The 23828-nt window shown below is 42.5% G+C and overlaps 2 protein-coding genes across 6 annotated transcripts in view; one reads left to right on the plus strand and one right to left on the minus strand.

Annotated features, from left to right (window-relative positions):
• Positions 1–395, minus strand: part of TRRAP (transformation/transcription domain associated protein) — a 154701-nt gene extending 154306 nt beyond the window's left edge. For 2 of the 4 annotated variants that reach the window (XM_073362108.2, XM_078854548.1), the window contains exon 1: positions 264–395. The gene's annotated coding sequence lies outside the window, so the exon portion shown is untranslated. Of the gene's footprint in view, positions 1–253 lie in introns of all 4 variants that reach the window. The other 2 variants (XM_073362109.2, XM_078854547.1) reach the window with 1 other exon arrangement.
• TMEM130 (transmembrane protein 130) lies at positions 2–22983 on the plus strand. Of its 2 annotated transcripts, none has more exons than XR_012161122.2 (8): positions 2–2153; positions 5766–6068; positions 9118–9289; positions 10215–10384; positions 11835–11919; positions 16882–17084; positions 18755–19003; positions 19436–19523. XR_012161122.2 is itself a non-coding variant. In XM_073362126.2 (8 exons), the coding sequence occupies exons 1-8, from the start codon at positions 2072–2074 to the stop codon at positions 19622–19624; spliced, it is 1317 nt and encodes a 438-aa protein (XP_073218227.1). In that variant the 5' UTR covers positions 10–2071; the 3' UTR covers positions 19625–22983. The 2 variants fall into 2 exon arrangements, 1 of the variants encoding a protein (XP_073218227.1); XM_073362126.2 differs by having other exon boundaries at positions 10–2153; positions 18755–18867; positions 19436–22983.
• The last annotated feature ends 845 nt before the right edge of the window (positions 22984–23828 follow it).

Consider the following 23828-nt stretch of genomic DNA (forward strand, 5'->3'; position numbering starts at 1 on the left):
TCCAGCACCCCCCACCCGGCCCCGCCCCGCCCGAACCAGTCAGCCAGCGGGGGGCCCGGGGCTGCCCAGCCCCAATGCCCCCGGCCAGGCACCAAGAGCTCCGGCCTCCCAACCCCCGCGCGACGGGCGAGAACCCGGCGCAGGGCTCCCAGCCCAGCCCAGCCCCTCCGGCCACAAGCTGGTGGCGGCGGCGCGGCCGATGGCATCCGCAGCCCCTCCAGCTCGGGCCCGGGCTTGTGGGTTACCCACGCACCGGCGTTTACCCTCGGAAGCTGCGGAGCCCGTCAGTTCCCAGCAGCAGGCCCACCGTGACCTCCCGGCCAGAGCCGCCCCTCCCGCTGCGGAGCCGCCCTGCTGTTAAAGCCACAGCTTCTGCCAGCAAAGACGGGCTCCGGAGCGGTCGCCCTGTTGGTCTGTATCCGCAAAAACAGCCGAGGAGGCCTGGTGGCACCTTCGAGACCAACACCTGTATTTGGGCATAAGCTTTCCTGGGCTAAAACCCACTTCATCAGACTCAAGACTGTGTGACAGAGGGGGACAGTGGGGAGGTTAAAAACGAAAGGCGCTGTGTTCTCCCCGGCTCTAAATCCCTTACATGTAGAAGAAAGATGCTTCAAAGGATCGGAAACAATACGCTTTCCCCCTAAAAACGTGAGCAGAAAGGAGATGGTAGATAAGCTGACAGCCTGCTGCTGAATTAAGCACGCAGAAACTCAACTACTGTGAAACCCTGTTGGTCTATAATGTGGGTAATACGTTTTATCCCACCCCACTCCTTCTGTGAAGTGCTTGGAGATCCACAGGCGAGGTACCTGTATATAGTCTTCCACAGAACTGGACTGGACCAAATAACTGGATTTGAATGAAAGCAAAATCTTCAGCAACTACCCTAGCTAAGGAGGCAAAACTTGTTTCTGCCCAATGGTTTCTTTTGAAAAGTCAGCTATGCTGATTCAGTGGCTCTTGATTACTATGGTGATGAGCAGGGTATAGAATAGAAAATACAAGGGAATAGAGTATAAACATTGGAAGGTGGGTTGCCGGAGAAGATTTCCCAGGCAGTAGTCAAGTTCAGAAACTCGATTTGCAACAAACTGTACTGCAGGGAGCAATCAGTTAATACTAAACGGGATATCATATTTTGTACTGAGCTCATCTCTCTCAATCTATGCTTTGGACTATTTTACAATAAAATATCTTTTATTAAAAGTAACTCATCTTACCCAGCCTCCCATGATTCTCCAAAACCCTATTGTCACCCAGTTTGTATGAAAGAGCTAATACAAAATAAGGTACTATCCTGCAAACGCCCATGTGTTTGTAACGATGCATGGGAGTAGTCCCAGTCTGTTCAATGAGTCTACTTACATTCAAAGAGTTATGGGCTTGCAGGAATGGGTCCTGAAATGTTATTGCTTTGTATTGTATTATTAGCTGTATGACTCAGAAAAAATCATCACTCATCTGTTTTGGGAAGATTTTTTAAGGTGGCATTTTTTCCCTCTACCATCAAGAATATGATACAGTAGATGGGCAGAGTACTTCACCTGTTTTCTAATGGGATATTAAGCCTTGCACAGCTTCAGTCTATTGTAGATTTTTATACAGTGTTTTATACAAAATTCTGCAAGATACACATGGCCAAACATACCAATACATTTATTCTATTACCAGAAAACTGATTTTTGTTTTCAAAATTCTTGCAGCTCTAGGAGCTTTTCGTTAGCACCCCAGATAGGGATTTTCTCTGCCTCGTTTTTCTAATCTGTTGGTTGAAACAGGTGTCTAATAACAAATGCCCGTAACAAAACCTAATAAAAATTTTTCTAAATTGGTTAGGTGTAGCCAGGATTTGCCAAGTAAACAATGTACAGAGAAAATAAAAAAAAAAAAAAAAAAAATACTAGACAATGCAGTACGCCTACATTGCCTCTAGGGGACAGCAGCAGTGGCTGCTTGCTCCCCATCTCCTCCCCAGCATAAAGACAAATTGGAGCCCACTTGGAAGATGAAGTCTGGCTATCGGAGCTGAACAGACAGCAGCAGCTTTCTCTTGGCACACTGACTACAAATGGCCCTGGCATTTTTCACCTCGAGCATCCTCCAAGTGACTTGCATGGTGCTGTTCCTTTTCCATTTCAAGTCAGCAGCAGGTAAGGTAGATCTGCTCCTTTCTCAATACAGGGCTAATGAGCCAGGGGTCATTAGAAGCAGTCCTGACAAGCAATCTTATGCTGCTGTAAACACAGAATGAGCATTTATTTCCAGGCAAGCTCCAAGCAACTTAGCATTCCTAGCGTTTGCATGAAAACAAATACTCTACCTGCATTTGCAGCAAGGTTTGCAGTGTCATATTTATCCTACATACGGAAACAGTCCTGCATTTGCAGGGGAACAGATTAGATGAGAGATCTTTTTCCCATTGCTAATTTCTGCAGTGCTAGGTTTCTGTTTCCCTGAAGAGTGATAAAACCCTACTCTGAAACTGAAGGAGATGTGTTTAAACCTCCTAGCTTGAACACTGGTTATTTATAAGGAAGACTTTTTGTTTTCCTGTTCTGCAGTGGATTGTGTAATCATTCATCCTGCTTGAATGGCTGGAGCAGGTGTGAAGGGAGCTGTACCCACAAGGGACACCTTCCCCGTGGGGCTGGCAATAATGAGCAAGTTCTCTCACGGATCAGAAGGGGGGAGGGAGGTGCAGCTACTACTGCCCTTTTTAAGCCATAAACCTCATTCAGCTCCCACCTCCTCTTCAGGGTGCGGCTTGGCAAATCTGGGAGGAAGGGATCTCAGACAAGAATGAGTCTGTCAGCCCCCTTCTAGATTTCCTTCCTAATTGGGATGCAGTAAAGCATCTCTGCTCCCTCACTGCTATTGCACCCAGTGAGTCACAAATGACTAAGATAGCCTGCCTCTCCCTTTGCTCCTTCCTAACATTGATGTGTTGCATCTTACATCAAATGGTATGAGGAGAAGTGAGTCGGGAGAGCGGGGTTAAATACTCCACTCTGCCACTTATGCACTGTATGACCTTGAGCTGGTCATTTAACCCCCCTCTCGCTCAGTTATCATACTTCAATAAGATCCCTCCCCAGTGTCTTTTTGATATCCTCCCCTGATTTCTGCTATTTTCCTCCATTTGTGCTTCAGCAAAATGGACAGTGAGCTAAGTCTAATTTTCATAGAGAAATAGGAGACATCTCTCCATTTAGGCTTTTAAAAGGTCACCTGCATCAGGAAGGAGTTCAGTTTTTCCAGTTTTGCACCACCACGTTTCTTTCTACTCCCAGCCATTCCACAAGGGCTTGGGTTTCCCTTCCCCCCCCCCACTTTCTCATTGCCCTGGAATACAGGGCCAACCTTCACTAGCGTATGCAATTTAGGTTGTGGATGTTTCCTTTACATTAGGGCCCTAGACTGGTTCTTTCCCAGGCTGGGAGAAGTAGAGAGAGGAAAGGTTAGTAATGGAGGACCAAAAACAAAAAAGTATGTTCTCCTTCATACACATAAGACTAAAGGAAAAACTTGTATTTTTCTTGGGTTTAATAAGGAAATAAGGGGATTAAACCTGTAACACGTACCTGGTTTTATGGACACATCTTCAAGCCAAAACTGTGCTCAGGAAAACACTGATTAAGGGAAGGGTGTAGCTAGCAATGACTCTATTTATAAAAATGAGGTCTGCAGAACAGCATCAGATCCGCTCACACAAAATTTATTCTTTGCATTGGAGTTGTGGTCTTTTTATTTATTATTTTTTTAAATGAAGCAGGTGGTTGGAGGAAATGGAGTTGTGGCTACAAAAGCCTGACCCAACACTAGCAGGAAGAGTGAATACAGGTGGGGAAAGGGATTCTCTGAGCGAAGTACTATGATATTAACTTGTACAGTATTGCCAAATTGCAAAACACAAAAAATTATGAGTTGGACCCTCAAAAATCATGAGATTGGCCACCAAAATTGTGACATTTTAAAGAAGATGGTATTGTGTTGTTTAGGTCAGTCTCTTGGTTTTTGAACTCCCCTTGCCCATCCCCAGGGTGTGTGCATTTAACAATTGCCCACTCTCCCACCTGTGCTGGATAAGGTGATTTTGGCCCCTATTGCAGGAGCTCTCACCCCCACATCTGCCCATCACCTACCCAGTACTTAATCCCGCCCCCAGTCCTCCATCGGTTCTCTCCCCACCCAACCCCCACAATTCAGTCCCCCTCAGTTCACTTCCCCAGTCCTCATTATCACCACCCCATCAGTTCAGCCCCCTTCCCCATTGACCCCCAGCACCCTCAGTTCAGCCTCCCAGCACTCACCCCATATGCTCAGAACCTACCATCAATACAGACCTCCACCGTACCACCCCTCACTTCAGCCCTCCTGCTGCCCTCTGGCCATAGTAGCCCTCCTAGTCTCACCTCTGCTCCTCTTCCCCCTTCCCAGGCCTCTGGGGGCTGCAGTAGGGTCCCCTCTCCCACTTTCCAGAATGCTAGGGGAACAGCCACCCAAGGCTGAAAATGAGCCCCACCCAGCCAGGGTAGAAAAACAATCCTGAGATTTGAGAGTTCTATCACAAGGTCATGAGCGAGGCTTCATTTGACGTAGCGATCGCCTCTCTCACAATAAACTTGTGAGAGTTGGCATGTCCATATAACATGCATGCTTCAGTTTTTGGCTTGCACGGAAAAAGCCACAATGGAATAATGCTTGTTATTTTTATAGGCTTAAAGTAAAACTGGTCTTGTTTCAAATTCAGAGACTGGCTCTGTAATTACTTCCCCAGACCAAATCATCACACCCATTTCCATAAGACAAATTCTGCCCTGGTGATAAGAAGCTGAAACACCAACAATTATAATGCAGGTACAGAGGTACTTAGGCAACTAGTGGAATTTTCCTAATCACCTAGGTGCCTAATTCCAATTGATTTCAGCGGGAGTCAGCCACGTAGGCACTTTTGAAACTCCTTCTAGGCACCTATCTGCATTTTTAGGCGCCCAAGTACCTTTAAAAATCTGGACCAAGTTTGTGCCTGCTTCCACCAGGACTAAATTTGCCCCTATATTTTAAAATTACAAACTACTTTAAGGGAGCTTGGCCCAGCTGATCTCTGAAGCCTGCATTTTCCTCTGCACAGAATCTTTTTCTTAACTACACAAAGGTTTATTTCTCCCCACCATACAAAGTTGGTGTAAAAAGTGTGTTCAGGCTTGTACATGGTGACATAGAAAGAGAGAAATAATCCTAAAATGGAAGGAGTTTGCACATCTTGGAACAGACCCTTATCAGGAAGGATTTGTTTTAACATCTCAGAAGTCAAACAAAGCCGGGGAGGCTTTATTACTTCACAGATACGTTTGGCCCCTTTTCTGTGTATACACTTTTATTTAACCAACTGCAAGGTCCAAATCTGGATCTAAACTTCCCCAAAGTTTTGTGAGTATTCTGATCTAGCAGTTTGGTTTGGGCCCCTCTCTATTTTTTAACATTTCCAGGACCCATTCCTATGAAAATTTTTGTTTTTCATTGCTAATTATTTTAATTCTAAATAACATGTAACTAGTCATGGAGCGAGAGAGGAGAATCATGTTTATACATATATTTTTAAATACCAAGGTGCAGAGCCTGGTCAGAGACCTGACTGTGTTTAGTGCCATCGGGCACTAGAACCACATAATTACAGCATGTTAATACTTTTTTCACATGTTTGATCAGAGGGAGAATATATATATAAAAAACACAACGACTTTTGTTTTCTGATTTTACAGTGCAGTATGTTCTGAAAATCAACAACAATGGTCCCATCACAACGGGAGCTCAAGCTACAATTCAGGCCAGCTTGAGTATGAAGACTGATGATGTTGCATTCATTAGTGACCTAAAGTCCTATCATTTTAACTGGATTTTCACCCCTCTGACTTTGATTGAGAAATCAGAGCAGCGATTTAACTCTACGATTACAGTGACTGGTGAATTTTCTGGAGACTTTCCCATTTCTGTCTGGGCAACTGAGACACACTGTTGGTTATGTCAGCCCATCGCCAAAAGCGTCACAATGCTTCACATTACAGGTAAAATATCTTTAGAACAGTTTGTTCAAGTCTTCACACATTCCACTGAGATAGGCGCTGTGTATTCTGGGATTCAGAATGGTGCTAGCTACACCCATGTTTAACATGGCTTCTACTAGCAGGGCTCTAGAACAGTTTCTTTGACTGGTGGACAGAGAGATTTTTTGCCATGAGCTGTGGTCACCAGACCATGCTGTATACTACCTAAGACAGAAAATCAGTAACATGCTCCCTTACAAAAAAAATCCCTGTGCCCACTGCTCAAGGAAACCATGCTAGAAACCTCATGTTTGAGCAGTTGTACTTCACATGTTTCTGCTAGTTGTAGCTCACAAAAGCTAGAGTGAGCCCGGTATGGATCGGCCATTTTTATTCTGTGAAATCTAGATTCCTGAAGATTCAGATTGTTGCTGTGACACTGGCTCAGCATATCTAGTTCCAAACTTCAGCTGACCTCCAGCAGCAGCAATCTACAAGTTTCCCCTTTTATCAGTCACATCCAAGTTATGCACAAGTCATGATTGAAGCAGGAATAACATGAGGCCATTGGCGTGGTTGAGCTATTATACTTTGTATAAAAGTATTTTGAATAACTATCACTGGATCACAGTTGAAGGCGTGGCTACAGTCTCAAGTGAGACTATGTAAAATATCACTTCTGTTATTATTTGTATTATCGTCAGGGGTGAAAGTAACATTCAACACTTACCGGTATGGGGGCTGGCTCCAGGCCCCTGGAAGGGGCGGGGCCTCGGGCGGAAGGAGCGGGGCCCGGGTCAGCGTCCCCCAGCCAGCCCTTCCGCGCTGTCTGGCCCACACCGCCCAGGGTTCCAGCGGCGATTTTAAGGGCCTGGGGCTACAGCAGCGGCAGCCAGAGCCCCGGGCCCTTTTAAATCGCCAGCCCCGCAGCAGCTGCTCCTTTTGGCCCCCACCATCAGCAGCCCGGGGGTGAGAGGGGAGGGGCAACGATGTTAAAGCGCTGAGGCAGCAGCGCTTTAAGCAGGGTCCTTAAGCTTTAACGTCGGCTGTGTACAGGCCAGTACCGGCAGCCACTTTTTACCGGTACACCGTACTGGCCCACTTTCACCCCTGATTATCATAGCACCCAAGAGCTCAGTCATGGACCATTATGCAAGGCAGCGTACAAACAGAACAGACGACGTCCCTGCCCTAAAGAGCTTACACGCTCAACAGACCTGATCATGTGTCTATTTAGAGTCACATGATCTGATTTTACTGTCCAGTGGACCCCTCCTCAGGATTGTTGGGTGGGCCTGTGAAAGGATTTTCTCCATCATCCCTAAACATAACCGATTCTCATCCATCAGGATCATAGTACTAGCCACAGGGAACAACATTTTGGGGAGGGTTAGTGAGATCATTCTTTGAGAAATACCTCAAACTTAACCAAGCCATCTTACACGATGCGTTGGAATGCGTGCACAGGATCTTTCGGTCCTCTCCTTTCTCTTACTGCCAAAGCAGAGCCCATCTGCTTATTCCTTTCAACCTCGGTCCTCAGGTTCCATTGGCTTATGTTTTCAAGGCTATCTTCACAAGGAAAAGGAGGAGAAACTTTTTTACCTATGAAAGCTAAGATTCGCCTTTACCTTGCTAGTTTCCCCAAGCAAGCAGGCCCTCAGGCACTGGCTTTGTAGAGCCCAAGGAAAAGCTCCAGAATAAAAAATAAGTCTGTATTAGTTTTGTCTCCGGTTAGTTCTGCAGAGTCAGTCCCAGTCTGGAAGAGTGAGTTTCATTCTAACTTTGTTTGCCGATCAAGAGAATTGTTAACAAGATAGCAGCAGAGGCAGATTAGGGCCAGAGCAAGTGGGGGCCCAAACCCCGCTCCCTGACAGGAGTGCCAGGCGGGTGGGGGTAGCAGGGCAAGCCCCTACATACCAACCCCTCTCAGAGCGCTGGGTTCATGGAGCCTAGGAGCGCCCCAATTGGCCGGGGCCCCTGGACACTGCCCGATTGTCCCAATGGCTAATCTGCCACTGGATAGCAAAATATGTTACAGGTGATCTGTCTAATCTGTCTCGTTATCTATCATGAGCTTATCCCTTGGAATATGATCATCATGATTATGCATGATCTAGAGAGATTCCAGCCCAATTTCTTATATCACAGGTTGCACTGCAGTTAAAAACCCGTGGCTGGCCCATGCCAGATGACTCAGGTTCACAGGACTGCTTAATGGCAGTGCAGACATGTGGGCTCAGGCGGGAGCCAAGCTCTAGGACCCTGTGAGGTGGGAGTAGGGTTGCCAACCCTCCAGGATTGGCCGGGAGTCTCCAGGATATAAAGATTAATCTTTCATTAAAGATTATGTCATGTGATGAATACATCCAACCAAAATTGGCAACCCTAGGAGGGTCCCAGAGCTCAGGCCACTGTCCGAGCCCGAATGTCTACACTGAAATTAAACAGCTTCGCAAATCTGAGCCCTATCAGCATGAGTCAGCTTGCACAGGCCAGCGGCAGGTTTTTAAATGCAGTATAAATAGCCCTAGAACATCTTTCAGCCTATAAACCAAGCAAATATGAGGATATTAGCACTGAGAGACATGATATTTCGAACTTCACTATGCTGTTTGCACGGAATCACTTGACATTGTATAACTGTATTTTAAATCATTATGGGATTGTGTATAGCATGTCAGTCATTCACAATAGTTAAAATTTTCTTTTCCTATACTTTGTTTTAGAGAGAGTGTGTATTGGTTAGGTCAAGAGACAGGGAGTCAGGACTTCTGTAGTGAAATCATTGTCCCATTAAAGTCAATGGCAAAACTTTTCTGGACTTATATGGGGCCAAGATTTTCCCCCTTGGATTGTATTGCAGGCTGTGTGACCTTGCGTAAATCATGTAATCTCTTTACCTAAATTTACCAATCTGTGAAATAGATATAAAAATGCTTACCCACCCTCACAGGGATGTTGAGAGATTAAAATAATTAATGTTTAAACAGGGCTTTGAGATTTGTAAGTAATGCTATGAAAGTGAAATATAGTCTCATTGTTCTTCCTTTATCATCTTCTCCTGCAGAGTTTATAGTAGGGAATCTTACCATTGCACAAATAGAAGACAACAGAACATTTGTCAAACAAGGTTCGAGTTCTGCCACAGACACTCTGACCCTGATTTCTTTCTTTCTGCATGATCCGAGTAATTATTTCAAGTCAGCATCATTCATCTACAACTGGGATTTCGGAGATGGGTATGTCCAGTTGTTTGTTTATTTATGCAAAGGCTCCGGATGCTTCTGGTAAGGATGTGTAACACACTCCTACACTCACAATCTTCAGAGAGTCTAGAAGCTCACAAACAGTTAAAAATAAGCTTTGGCCGAGGATCTGTCTCCAAGTTTCATTGTGATGCTCAGGTGCTCATGTATGCTGAGCTTCCCCAAAACGCAGGGGTGTTTTTAGGTTAAAGTCCATGTTTAGTTAGAGAGGGTATGCTAGTGCAAATACATAGAGCTGAACGAATAATTCATAGTAAATAATATAGTTAATGACTTGAGCATATTTTTCTGCTTACAGAATCTCCATGAGCAGATTGAAATTTTCTCATTTTAAATAAATTTGAACATTCAATTGTATTCTTTTCCTTGGTTGTTATTGAACAGTAACTAGATATGACAATGACTGGTCATCTATAAATACCTTAGATAGTCACATGGTACTGTTTCTATTCTCTGATTGGATGAGTGCATAAGCACTTCTGGCATGAATGTGTGTGAGCGTACATTTCAGGTTTGATTTTTGTAAATAGTGGCCCATATTCTTTTACTAAAAAATTTAGTTTTCTGGTGGCACCCCTGCTTTAATGACTGTAATAAAAGAAATATTAGATCATTATCACCCTTTCAAATTCTGACCCATTAATGATATTTAGGGATGATTGTGCCATTGTTTTCCTTGAAAAACTTAAACAAAGTAAGAAAAACATACTGGTGGACCTAATTCTGATATCACTTTCACCAGTTTGACATAAGTATAACTCCATGAACTTCTGGGGAGTTAGTCCTGATTTTTATTAGTGTAACAAAGACTCAGACCTTCATGTATCTAAAATGTCTGATGCAAACAGTTTCTAAACAGAGGTGATGCTGATTCTAAATCTTTTCATGCTACCCATAGAACTCAGCTGGTAACTGAAGAACCCTTTGTCTACTATAATTATTCTACGGCAGGGAATTGCAAGGTACATCTCAAAGTTGTAGCTGAATGGGAGCAAATTGAGAGTGCTACACATGAAAGAAAGATTGTGCAGAAAATGGGAGATTTCATCACCGAGTTGGAGTTGCTGGGTAATTATAAATGGTGTTGGATGCACAAAATAGAACTTCCTGTATTGTTGCACAAGCTGTAGTATAATGTAGTGTCTAGACCAGGGATCGGCAACCTTTGGCATGCGGCCCGTCAGGGAAATCCACTGGCGGGCCGGGACGGTTTGTTTACCTGCAGCGTCCGCAGGTTCGGCCGATCACAGCTCCGACTGGCCGCAGTTCACCGTCCCCAGTCAATAGGGGCTGCAGGAAGCGGCACGGGCCAAGGGATGTGCTGGCAGCCACTTCCCGCAGCCCCTATTGGCCGGGGATGGCAAACCGATCCCTAGTCTAGACCATAAATTGAGCATGATAATTAAACAGAATATGGAGATCTTTTATAAAGCATTGTATCAGACCTATAGTTTATTAACAGAGCTTTTCAGGTTTTTCTTCAAATGACCAGTTTTATTATTATCAAAACAGCCCTTTTTAAAAGAAAACACTCAGTGAAAAACTTGTCATTTTCTAAATCTTTCATTTTTAATTAAATTATTTATAAGGTTTCTAATCTGCAATTTTTAATCATAACCATTATTAAAGATTTTCATGTATCAAAAACCTGGTTTTTAGTAAATGAAAATTTTCAAATACGTTTTGTGCTAAAAAAAATATGCAAAATTTAAACCTTACAAAAATAATTTGTATTTGTAATCATTATTTTAAAAATTGTGTAATGGCTCTATTTACATTAATTATATTGATTAGCTCTACATGAGGCTAGTTTATGTTTGCTTTGGCACCCAGAGGCCATAGCAAAGGGCAATTCATAAATGCATGAAATTAGGCTTGGCAGAATTCTATTTTTATTTTTTGATAATTTCAGCAGATAATATCAATGTTTATTGTTAAGCATTTTTTTTAGATTTCAAAGATTTACATTTTCACAGATGCAGGAAATTATTGGGGGGAGGTACAGACAATGGTGGGGTCGGACCATAATTATTTAATGACAGTAGATGTTGAGATTCAAAAACCTAATGCTTGTAACGGTTAAAACACAAATTGTCAACATCACATTGTCTAAATATACAAAGTAAATATCCTAAAATCAAACTCTAATATTTTTTCAGGCAGCACTTTTCTTACTTTGCCTATCTGTAAATTTTAATTATCATTGATGGAAATTTTCTGTCGGTTTATGTGTATATGGTATAATCAACATTTACTGATAGAAATCTAATCTTTCCAAGCCTAAAAATAAAAATGATCAATTGTAATTTTTAAAGATAACTGACAAAACATACCAGTTGACCTGAAGCTATTCTATTTATTAGCAAAAGAAATAATAATAATAAATAAATATCTCTGATGTGACTAAAATAAGAAAGCATAGAAAAGTGCATAAAAATTAAACTTTCATGGTAAAACAAGAAATTGTTTTTGATTTTAAAGCCACAGTTTCATGACTTTGTCACACTGTTCGTTCCAGATGGTGTTAAAAGTATAAATGTCATAGGCTCCAGAGAGACTCGTGTAATGGAAAACTTAAGTTTATCTCTACATATCAATGGCAGGTAAGTAACACACAAATATCCCTTGCTATAAAAAAATTGTTGTTTTTTTCCTTCTGATTTCCCCAGGGTGCATGCTACAGAACTGATCCCTAGAAAGATATATTTTCTATGAACAAGTTATTACTGCACATTACTTGTTCGTGACTCTAAAAATCTCTCATACTGCAATAGGTTGCAGGAATGTAGAATATTAATAAACTGCACTTCTCTGCAGCGAATCCCCAAGTGCTTTACACACAACACAAATGTTAATGAAGATCAAAGAGGACAATAAGAAGAGAAACAGAGAGCAGAAAAAAGGAAGGAAAATAAGGGGCTTTTTAAACTGTGCTCTGGACTTTTCTTTCTCGTTGATCCCTATCACTAAGAAACCTGCACACCGCATGTAGGGCACACTAACCAATAGACATACCAGGGCTGACACTAGGGGGTGGTAAGTTTAGGATGCTGTTTCAGCCAGGTAACAGCAGCAGGCAAGAAGAGTCTGAGCGGCAGTAGACCCAGAAGGGGAGGAGTGAAAATGTCATCTGCATGCGAAAGTACTGGATAGTAGTGAAGAAGTTAGCCAAAGACAGCTGGTTCTGGGGGGGAGAGAAAGATTACAGTGCAGAGGTTGGTCTCGGCCCTCTTCCCAATGCACCACTTTGGTGCATTTAGTGGTGCATTGGGACTAAAGGTTCAAGGCTATAGGAACACGAGAGTGGCACACACAAGTTTAGCCTTGCAGATGCTCTGTCAAGCTGTGTGACAGTCTGAGTGAAGAAGGTCTTTTCAGATAGGGAAGGAGTTTTGAAATGTCTTGTTGAAACACGTAACAAAATCCTTCATCAGCAGAGAGAGATACTGAACAAACGCTGGCTTAAAATTTATCCCACAGCAATAAGTCTTCCTCCCAGTGAGTGAGGCTTGCCAGGCCTGCCTGTGAGAGCTGGCTGGGTTGATACAGCCTTGCTGTGTGCATTGCAAATGGAGGACAGTAGCACGAGTACAGGTGTATGTAAGGCTCCTGCCAGGTGCCCAAACTTTGTGACACCAGGACATCACTGGTAATTTGCCTGCACATAAGTCATCCTCTGTTGAATCAAGCAGGACTGCTCTTGAGCTATTCATGGGCTTACACATTTTCAGGTGCAGGGCCTACATTGCGTGTAAATTAACATAAATTGTAAAAATTGTTTGGTAGGTGAATTTTAGACCCCTGAAACCGGGTTTTAGAATGAACAACCCAATCAAACTTTAAACTCTAGTGGAAGAAATAGCACCAACATGTTCAAAAGAATATGGGTGATATAAAGCAGCACTGAATGATAAATAAACTGGTCTAGTTAAAATCTGGCCTGAGGGATGGGATTTTTATGACAGAAGCAGAATTCAAAGTGAGCCACGCACAAACTGACTTCTTCACTCAGCAATGAATGTGCTGCAGGGTTGGAGGAGTGGATGTTGATAAAAAGGATCAAGAAAGGCTAAGTTTATCATCAGAATTGAAGTCCAGAGAGCAGCAGATGAGCCTCTGCAGAACCATGTAGCGCAAAGGTCTGAAAAATGTAAATAAAGAGCACAAGCAAAACACAGCAAAAAGCTGTATGGCCAAAACATTGTGGAAATGGTGGTGTACGTTGATGTATTTCTAGCAAATAAAGAGCTTTCTGACATTGCTTTAAGACGATGCTGTGATTTACAAGCTTTATTACCTTTGCCAAGCCTTTAATCCAAATAGTTGTGTTGAGCTCATCTGTTGCTCTTGTATGGTCTTTTTATGAGCAGAGAACACACATGAAAACCCTGGGTGTGTCACAGAATCACAGACATTGACCTCTCTTATTGTCCATGGAACAAGAAAAATAACATTTTCTGACCTCTGGGAATGAAGTCCATTTCTGCTTGCCTTAGTTGAGGAAGGGATGAAAAATAGAGACACACATTTTTTATAATACCGTTTTACCTTTCCAGCACCTTTCATGCCAACTATTCCTAAAGTTCCTATGTACCCTTGTGAAGATCCTTTCACTTGCCCCTGAAATCCAGATACATGAGGGGTGGAATGAAGCAGGTGTTAAAGGACCTAATCCTGTGAGGTGCTAACCATCCCGTGCAAGTCAGTGGTGGTTGAGGGCACTCAGCACCTCAAAGGATTGGAGCACAAAGGATTGGAACCTGATTACATTCTATATACCTAGCTGCTCCTGCAGTTTTATCTGGAGACAGTAAGAGTTTTCACTTCCTATGTGACATGAAGACAGTTTCTGTCTAGATAAAACTGCAGGAGCATCTAGGTATGCAGAATGCAATCCAGCAAGGTGCAATTTGGCCTGGGCTCTACGATTAATACTCCTACTTTTGTTAAAAACCACATGAGATCGTTAATCGCCACAGACAGTTAGGACCTCAGTTTCGCATTTAATCCAAAAGGCAGTACCCCGGCGCATTGTTCAAGGAGACATGCACCTATTATGCATCGCCAGCACCACTTCTTGCAGCATCTTGGGTTTCCTTTGAAGGTTTCCTATCAGAGTGCTTCTGGGTCCTGCTTAGTTTGTAAGCTCCGATAAAACCAAACAGGCCAAAGGACCCAAAGCTTCCAAAATGAATGGGTGTTTTGGATAAGAAGGAATGCAGGAATGGACCCCAAGGTATATCTTCAGGCTGTGGAACAAGTTTTTCCCCTCCAGTATCTAGAGGGGATTCCTTTTCAGTCTTGGCTGTGGAATGTGATGATGATGATGATCAAGGAAAGGCTAATTATGTAGCATACCATGAAAGTGATGAAAATGATAATAGACATCCACTTCTGTTTGTGTGCAGGATGTTTACATATGAATTCTATTCTCTGACCTCATTGCTAGGGTTGAATTATGACTAAAAGTTAGGAACATAGGAATTTCCAGACTGGATCACACCCAAGGTCACTCTAGTCCAGTATCCCATCTCTGAATGTGGCCAACACCAAATACTTTAGGAGTCCTAATGGTTTTCAATTTTTAAAATACATTTCTTAGATGTTTACAGCATTTCATAATGGTAAGTGGAACTGACTTACAAACAAACAAAACAACCTGATCATAACAAATTTTCATAAAGAAATAAAGGAATCAAAGTTTAGTTTTCTATTAATAATAGTATCATATTATTCATGTCCATTCAGACAGCTACCCGGTATTCAGGAAAACATTTGTGAATTCACAGATTTTAGCCCAAATGATTATTCATCCAAAAAAATAGTAACAGAAGTTTACTTATTATCCGGTCTCAAAATTTACAGTCAACCAAGCAAAAACTGTCACTCTGTGTGGAATGATTCACAATCATGAGTGCCAGCCTCAGGGCAGACTGTCAAAAAGCAGGGCAGACACCCCAAACTTGTGGTATGTTCTATAATTAGATTTCACCAATCTAGTAACAAATGTGAACTCCTGAAGTACTATACCAGTCTTACCATGAAGACACAGGCAGGCCCCTTGGGCACTCCAGTCTATCTTGCCACCCAGGCAAGCTGGACTTAGGGATAAATGGTCACTTACACCAAAGGTCACAAAATATTCAAGTTGCTCCCAGTTGCAAGTGATCAATCACTTACCCCAGGTCAATTTCTACCTCAGAGCTCACACCAAAGACAACATTTGTAGCCAATCCTATAGTAAACTAACTAAGGATTTATTAAGTAAGAAAAAGAAATGAGTTATTTACAGGTTAAAGCAGGCAACATGTAGACATAAATGAGTTACAGTCTGTGGTTTCCAAAGATGACAGAGATGTAGTAATCTGTCCACTGAATGTCTGTTAGGGCTAAACCAGGTTGACCTTGGAGATCTCTGATTTTTACTACCCCAAATGAAGTGGTAGCTTTATCACGCTGTCTATACTGGTGCTTTTCAGCACTAAAACTTTTGTTGCTCAGGGGGGTGTTTTTTCACAGCCTTAGTCTTGATAGTTCTCCTTCATGAGTGGGAGGGGAATCACTCCTCCTGTCTGAGTTTACAAGTTCAGAGCTGGCATCTTTACAATTATAAAGCAAAACTTATAGATTACCTTTATAGCATGGGATGCAGACACTGCAAGTTGCATTAATGCATGCAGTAACTTACAAGCATTTTATAGAATCTAAACACTAAACCCATCCTTACAAGTCTAACACCTGTCTTCAACAACACTAACATACAGGTGAGCTACGTCTGGTCTCCAGCTCTGAATCTGTCAGTGCTCAGCTGATGCCTACAGACTTGGCAAAAACTGGCACCTGGTCTACCAGCATCACAAAAACAATACCACATGATTTGGGTGATCAGTGTCACAGCACAAAAGACAAATAGTCAATGTTTGCCAAAAACCCATAGGCTGAAAATTATTCCATCAGCCCCTGTTCATCCCCCGTTCCCTCATCCCCACCCCCCACTCCCCGCAACGTTTTGGCATAAGAATAATTCATGTTATTGCAGAAATGAGGATTCGTTAATGTATTAACAGAACTGGGAAAAAGTCATTGTGAGTAATAGGACATTTTCAAATGGTGTAAATCAGTATCTTTCCACTGAAGTCGAGGGAGGAACACTGATTTGTGCCTCTTGAGACTTTGGTCCATTATTCCCAACAAAAGGTAGGCTGAGCCATTACAATTGTAAGTGCTGAATTGTGATGCGATGTGTGTGAGTCCTGCTGCTCTTGCCTAGGCAATCAGAAACTGTCATTCATGTTGTGTACACAAAGCTGTCTGCCCCACTAGCCTGTCAGGCATTTGGCGGTCAGATCTATATAAAATATCCATGGCTATGTAAATGTTAAGTGTTCAGTAGATAAATGTGTGTACAGTTACTTAGTCATAGCATTAGTTCAGTGTAATATTACTACTTACACCAACCGTCAATGTTTTCAAAGTTCCTGTGCTATTTAATCTATATGATTCATGCATTCCTATTTCAAATAATTTTTACAAGCCTCTGCTGAATTTTGTCCTTGTCATTTCAGCCCTCCACTCACCTTATGTTGGCTCATAAAGGCTGAATGTATTCCACTTGAAGGGGAAAAGTGCCATCTAGTGGTGATTAATGGCTCCTCCTACAATTTGAGCCATATCTTTCGTAATGCAGGACAATACTGTCTCAGCGTGAGAGTGGAGAATGATGTGAACATGTTGCAGACGTACCATGCGATTAAAGTGTGGCCAACAGGTGAGACTCGAGATACAGAGGAACTGCCGTATTGGCTCAGATTAGATGTGCCTTTGACAGTAGCCACTAGCAAAAACTTCAGAGGACAGTGCAAAAAGCTTCTTAGTGGACAATTATGGAATAACCAGCCCAGAGATGGTTTCTTCCTAAATTGGTTTATGCCCTAGAAGTTGGCTTATGCCCTGAAGCATGGAGGTTATATGTTCTTTTTTTGTGTTTAAATCTCCTCTCAGAACACTGATGTTCAACTCCTTTTTAAAATTCTACTAAGTCTCAGTGGTACCTTGTGAGTTCCATAGGATAACTGACTTGTGTACAAAATGCATTCAATCTCTGTTATACACTTTTTGCGACAGGGCAACCAGAACTGAAACCAGTTTTCAGAGATCTGTAAGGGGTCAGCACTGAGCAAATGATCAGTGCCCTGTGGGGAAGAGAGCATGGCCAGGACAGCCTGCTGGAGCAATGATGAGAGAATGCCTAAAAATTCTCAGGAGAAGGGGTAAGAGGGTAGTTCAATTTCCATCGCCCTTAAGACACTGACTCACACTGGGGGCTGCAAAGCCAACCCATCCCCCAAGCTTGTGAAAGGGGCCCTGGCCACACCTCTTTCCTGCTCACCTCAAGAACATACACACAAACACTGAGGAGCTGTCTATGCACCTGGCCTTTGTGCAGACCATGCAAGGGGAGAAGAAAAGGACCTTTACAACCTCCCACGCCACCACCCTGTTCTCTCATAAGGGCTGGCCCCATTCTGGTCCTCAGTCACTGGCCTGAGCTAGCCAGCAAAAGTGCCAGCTGTAATGATGCGAGCACCTGTCGAATAGACCTGTGACTTAGACCACCGCCTCATTTCACTGAAGCTGCCGGACAGCTAGCAGATGGGAATTACTTTTGGTTGCTACAAAATTTAGGCTGGATTTGAACCAGGGGCCTAGAGGTTAAAGGTGCAGAATCCCATGGTCTGTTCAGAATCCAGGCAACCACGTTAAGAAGATTTACCAGCCACATGTGAGGTTTGTTCTGATATCATCTGCTTTACTTCATGCACTAGGGGACAGAATAGGTAGAATATATTTACAAAGCAGGCTTACTCGGTGGAATCTCTCCCTGCCTTAGCATATGGATTTTCTGATTAGCCTGTGTATTCTCTTTTCCTCCACTTCTCTGGGCTCAATGCTCTGCACACCTGGAGGTGAGGAGAGACCCAGGGAAACTTTATTTCACTTTTCTGTCTCCTGTTTCTGCACTTTTTCGGTCAGCAAAGGACTGATTCAACTCTTGGCGTAACTTAGGGCAGGTTCAGGGAAGAGCTTGGGAAGTCTTCAGATGCCTACTTTAGAGCAGCTTCAAGGACTCTTTGTATCCCCTGTGTAGTCACAAGTATGCTTAAAATGCTACATGGTTGCAGAGGGAGGAAGAGGAAGTATATTTGGCAAAGTGAAGGCTGGTTTCAAAGAATTGAAAACAATCTAGCATACACCAAACTATTCAGATACAGCTGTGCAATTTGCTTTTTAAAAAAATAGTGTTTTGGGAAGAATAAGCTGTGCCCAAGGGCATGTTGCTCTTTCATTCTACACAGTCTTGAAGTTTCTTCACCTAGAATGGCCTGATCTCAGTGCATTATATTATACTGGACACATTCCCTTGTGCTCTTTCCCCAGGTATTCACCCGGCTTTCTTCGCCCTGCCATGTATTGCCCTGATTTCAGTGATGCTGGGATTTGTTATATACACGACCTTCCGAAGCAGCTCACAACAGAAGGATCTTGTGGAGGTACAGGGGTCGTGTTGCTTTGCGCTGGGCAAATAATTCAGAACAAGTCACTGGATGAATTTCTATTCCCCCCCACCACCACTTTTTTTGTTGTTGTTTCTCTTTTTCCTGGTTGCAGATTGCCCACAAACAGAAGGTGATTTTCTCAGCTATATTTGAAATTATTCACTGAATAGTTTCACCAAATTATTCTCGGTCTGTAGTTCATTCCACAGCAGTTTGTTGCATGAATTCACTATTAGAAATTTGATCTTTGTAAGCGGTCATTTAAGTCACATGGCATGGCTCTTTGTCCTTATTTGATTCAGGCTGCAGTGCAAATTCTAGTAGGAAATCCATTTAAAATTGAATTTCCATTAATATTGTCCAATATTTTCTTGTGCTGAGAGAGGGGACTGCTAGGTCCATTCCTAGATATTTAGAAAGCAACTAACATTTTGGACAGTACCACAATATAAATAATAGGCCTGTTAAGAGAGAAACTGACTCTGGCTCCATTTCTGATTTTTCACTTGCTAGAGTAGTCCTAGATTTGGAAGTGACCTCCCTTCTTTGATGTTCTTTCCAGGTAGCTGACTTTGATTTTTCTCCTCTGTCTGACAAAAATCCCTCTCCTCCTGATTCTGAGTCAAGTTGCGGTCGAATATGCTGCAGGTCCTGTTTCCTTCAGCCACCTCAAGAATATTGGGAGACCGTCAGGGAGAGCCACAGACTCCTCCATCCTTTGTACAAGCCAGTCAAAACTTACACAGTGTGAAGAACACAGCTTCATTTGGTTACGTTAACTGCTGACCTTAACTTTTCTCTTATGATGAGTTAAAAGCCAAGTGCTGCATGAATGGTTTATTTTTGCTGGTAATAGAGAGATTAACTACTTATTTGGCCCAATGCTAAAGAGTACTTCATAGTGTAATTTAAAAGGAAAGAGCCTGATCCACAATAAAAGTGGCTTCGCATATTTGAATTACACGAGTGTATATCTTACAGTAGAGAGCATTGCCAAATCATTTAAATGCAGTATGTTATTCCTATGAGGGATTATTTTATGTGCAGATGTTTGCCAAATCCACTCTCCTTTGTAATTTGTCTGGCTTTCACTCCCATCTCAATGCTGTTTGTTTCAAAGATGGAAATGCTCAAGACAAAAAAGTGCTTTTCTCTTTTTTCACAGCTGTACAGCATTCAGTTTACCAGGAGACTGAACCAGGTGAAATGCTGTTACTCTAATGCATATTAGTACTTAAAAGAAAACCTATTTGTTCAACAGATTGGAAACATTCTTACTCCAATACCCTGCTCAGTGAACCAGACTCCATAATTATTACGTTGCTACATTAAAAGGACCTCAATTTTAGCAAACAGTATTCACCAGGAACATAATAGCTGATGTTGCACTGGTGGAAACCTGCAGATACTAACAACAGATACAAGGTACTGTGTGAGGACATTACATGACTTAACAGGTGCTATGTTCCCGACACATTGTTGATGGCGCAGTACAGTACTAACGTCTTCTAGTCCAGGAGAGGTGCCATCTTTCAGATGAGGCATTAAAATAAGGTCCTTTTTGCCCATTTTTAATTTCTTCCTAGATAGTCAGCGAAGTTTCCACTGGCATTCTTCAGAGACAAAGTAAAGAATAGGCTAAAACCAGGGCTGGCTGTCAGTGCCCCTCAGAGCAGGTTCTGCCGTTCAAAGCTCAAAGCAAACTCACTGCTTAGTGCATACTCGCTGCTGTCTTTGCCGCCTTCCAATTCACTGCACTACTAGCATTTAACTTACTACTGTACTAGAGCCCTTAAGTACTTTGAAAGATTTACATAAAATCAAATTCTGTTCCATTTCTTTCCCTCTGTTCTCCATCTTCTCACCTGCTGCTTTGCTCACTCTTTTCATAAGCACTTTGTTATACCTGGAGTATGGGAAATATTGTGTAATGGCTGAAGGGGAGGGGATCCAGAATTAGGATTCCTGGGTTCTCTTCTTGTTTCTGACACCAATTTGCAGCGTTTCCTTAGGCAAGTCAGTTCACCTCTCTGATCTTCAGTGCCTCCACCGGTACATGGGCTCATACCTAACTCAGAGCAGGTGGGCTGTGATGCTAACTGAATTAATATTGATAAAGGGAGTTGGGATCCTCTAAGGTGAGGACAAGGACCCTTAAAAGTGATCTAGTCAATGCAAGTTCTCTTAGCAGGTACTTTCACCCCCCCACCCCACCCCCGTTTTTTTGTTTGTTTGTTTGTGTTTGTTTGTTTTTTTAAAAGAAAGGCTTTGATGGTGTATTTACAAGTGAACTGTGGAACCTTTGAATTACAAAAGGTGTCCTTTGTGTTCCTGTTAGGTGTGCTAATGCCAAAATCTTATCTTCAGTCAGTCTTAACAAGGTGGCTCTACTTATTTTGTTCTAATTATAAGCAAGAATAATACTGCTTATTCCTGAGATAATATCAATTTGGAAAATTGCCAGAAGGTACAGGACTAGTTCCTGGCTGTTAACATACCCCACAAAAGGTTGCACAGTTCCTTGGAAAGGAGGCATTTGGTTTGCATGACTGAGCTGCTCCATGGTGGCCTCAGAGAACAGTGCTGCCCTCAGCAATTGCTATGTGAGGAGGGAAGTTCAGATCATGAAGATAGCTGATGATGTTTGATATTCATTTATTTCCTACATAATACATTGTGGGGCATGCTAACCCAGGCACGGTGAGTGGGGGAGAGTGGATATAGGGAGCCTCTCTCTTCCCCCTACCCCATCACACTTCCACTGGAGTTGGCCAGAATTTGCCTGCAGGTAATAGGGGAGGAAGGATTGGCAGCACTAGATGCCCTAGAGAAAGGGACATGGGGGGAAGGTATAGGCAGGACTTTGCTGGGGTAGAACTATGTACACCTGTGATATACTCCATCCACCCCCAAACAACTCTGGGGATATATGCCTGCTAGCACCACTGCTTCAGCTGTGCACCTCCTCACTGTCCCCAGTACACCACAGCCTCTACAGTGGTATGACTGAGCCCCACGAAAGTGATCAGACCAAGCACTGGTTGGGGTGTGGAATCCATCATGTAAAGAAAAGTGGGAACTGGGCTACTCTGAGTTGAAAAGGAATAAGTAAATGGATAGGGTGAAGGACTGGCCTATGCATGAAAGAGATCAATTACTGAGAGAAATAAAAAATGGTATCAAGAAAAAAGAATTGCAAAAAAGAAGGCAAACCCCAGGAAATAATCTGTTCTCATTTTCTTTAGAACAATACAAGAAGGGTGACAAAGAAGCCAAATAATTTCAGAGCTTAAACACAAAGGGTAGGAAAGTGAAAGTCAATGCTGAAAAATATTGGGAAATGCTAATCGCTTAGGACAAATTGAAGAGAATGGAAGGTTTGGGAGTAACAGAGATAGCTCTTGCAGGAAGTTTGGGTAGGGAACTATCATTATTACTTGAAAGTACAGATAATTAAGGGAGTAAATTGGTGGCAGGAAATCCAAATATACTGGCTGTGCTTTTGTAGCACCAGGATGATTGTTTGCAGAAATCGAAAAGGGCTTGTCAAAAGGCAAATCAGTAATAGAAGATTTGAATAACCCTAACAAACTGGGCTATAAATAAAAGGAATACACCCATTGATACATTTTTGGACATGGTATGAGACCACTTCCTGCACAAAAAAGCTAATTTATGGGTTCAGTAAATGCCCTGGAAATTGAAGACAAAGGGTAATTGAGCAGTTCAGGACAGAGTGAGGCAAGTAGTGCAACGTAGCAAGAATCAGCAGGACTCATTTTGTTAACCTTTTAAATCAGTGACCTGGTGAAAAAAAGTGTTCAGCAAAATGATGAAATTCACTGATCCAAAACCGAGAGCAGAGCGTGGAAAGCAGGAGAGCAGTTAAGGTCAGATGATAAGCAAGAGTATACACAGATAAGAAGTTTATGCAACTGAGGGAACTTGTTTTTTTTAATAAAACAAGAATAACGAAAGAAACACATTGAAAGGACATTATATCAAATTGCATGGCACAGCATCCTGGATATCAAGCAAACAGCATCACAAACTGGAACACAGCTAATACACTGAATAAACCCAGGTGTAAAAATGTAACTGCTTCCGTTATACATTAAGATTTTCTTCTTTTATTTCCTGAGTGTGTCACTTCCTCTAGTCTACTGCATGAGTTCTCAACCTAGGGGCCCTGGTCAGGTCCAGGTGGGTGACAACCACTTCCCCTCCTTTTTGGTTAAAGGGGAGGGGGTCTCATAGTGTTTTTTTCTGTTGTAACATGGGCTCACACTATCGAAGAGTTGGAGAACCACTGATCTAGTGGATTGTCATGTTGGTTATACCTGGTAATTCATAAGGTAGTAGCCATTTTAATTTCCGATGCACCTCCCCATGCTACTCCAGCATCCAGGAGGGATCGAGATGGATCATGTATTTTATTAGAGTTTAAGTGCTGGTGTAGGACACCCACAATTCAACTCAATATTGTCACTTGTATTCATTCAGTTCTCAAGGAATACTCGGTACCTGTTTGGAAAGAGTGGAATCCATTCTCAAGACATGTCTCTAACCACTGACCATTTATCTCAGTTTGAGACTATGTTTAAACACACTTCAGATGAAATTCAGGGCCAGAGCTGGTTAAAACGGATCAAAAAAAAGGAGCAGCCAAAACTAAATATTTCTTGCATTTTTCTTCCACATCCATGGCATATGTCAATAAGCTGCTTTTGATCAAATTAAACAATGAGGGTTTAAATTCTGCATCCTATACATTAACTGAAAGATAACAGCTGGATTTTCAGAGATTGTGAGTATCCATTGATCAGCTGCTCCAGCACCCCTGATGGAGCTGGCCCAGTCCTACTGCAACACTGGTCACTGCCCCCCAACTCTGCAGCGTTGACCAAGCCTTTGATATCAAGCCGGGTTAAAGCCATGTTCTAAACCTCCCTCCC

This window comes from Lepidochelys kempii, chromosome 10 (genome assembly GCF_965140285.1).
Source record: "Lepidochelys kempii isolate rLepKem1 chromosome 10, rLepKem1.hap1, whole genome shotgun sequence".
Taxonomy (NCBI): domain Eukaryota; kingdom Metazoa; phylum Chordata; order Testudines; family Cheloniidae; genus Lepidochelys; species Lepidochelys kempii.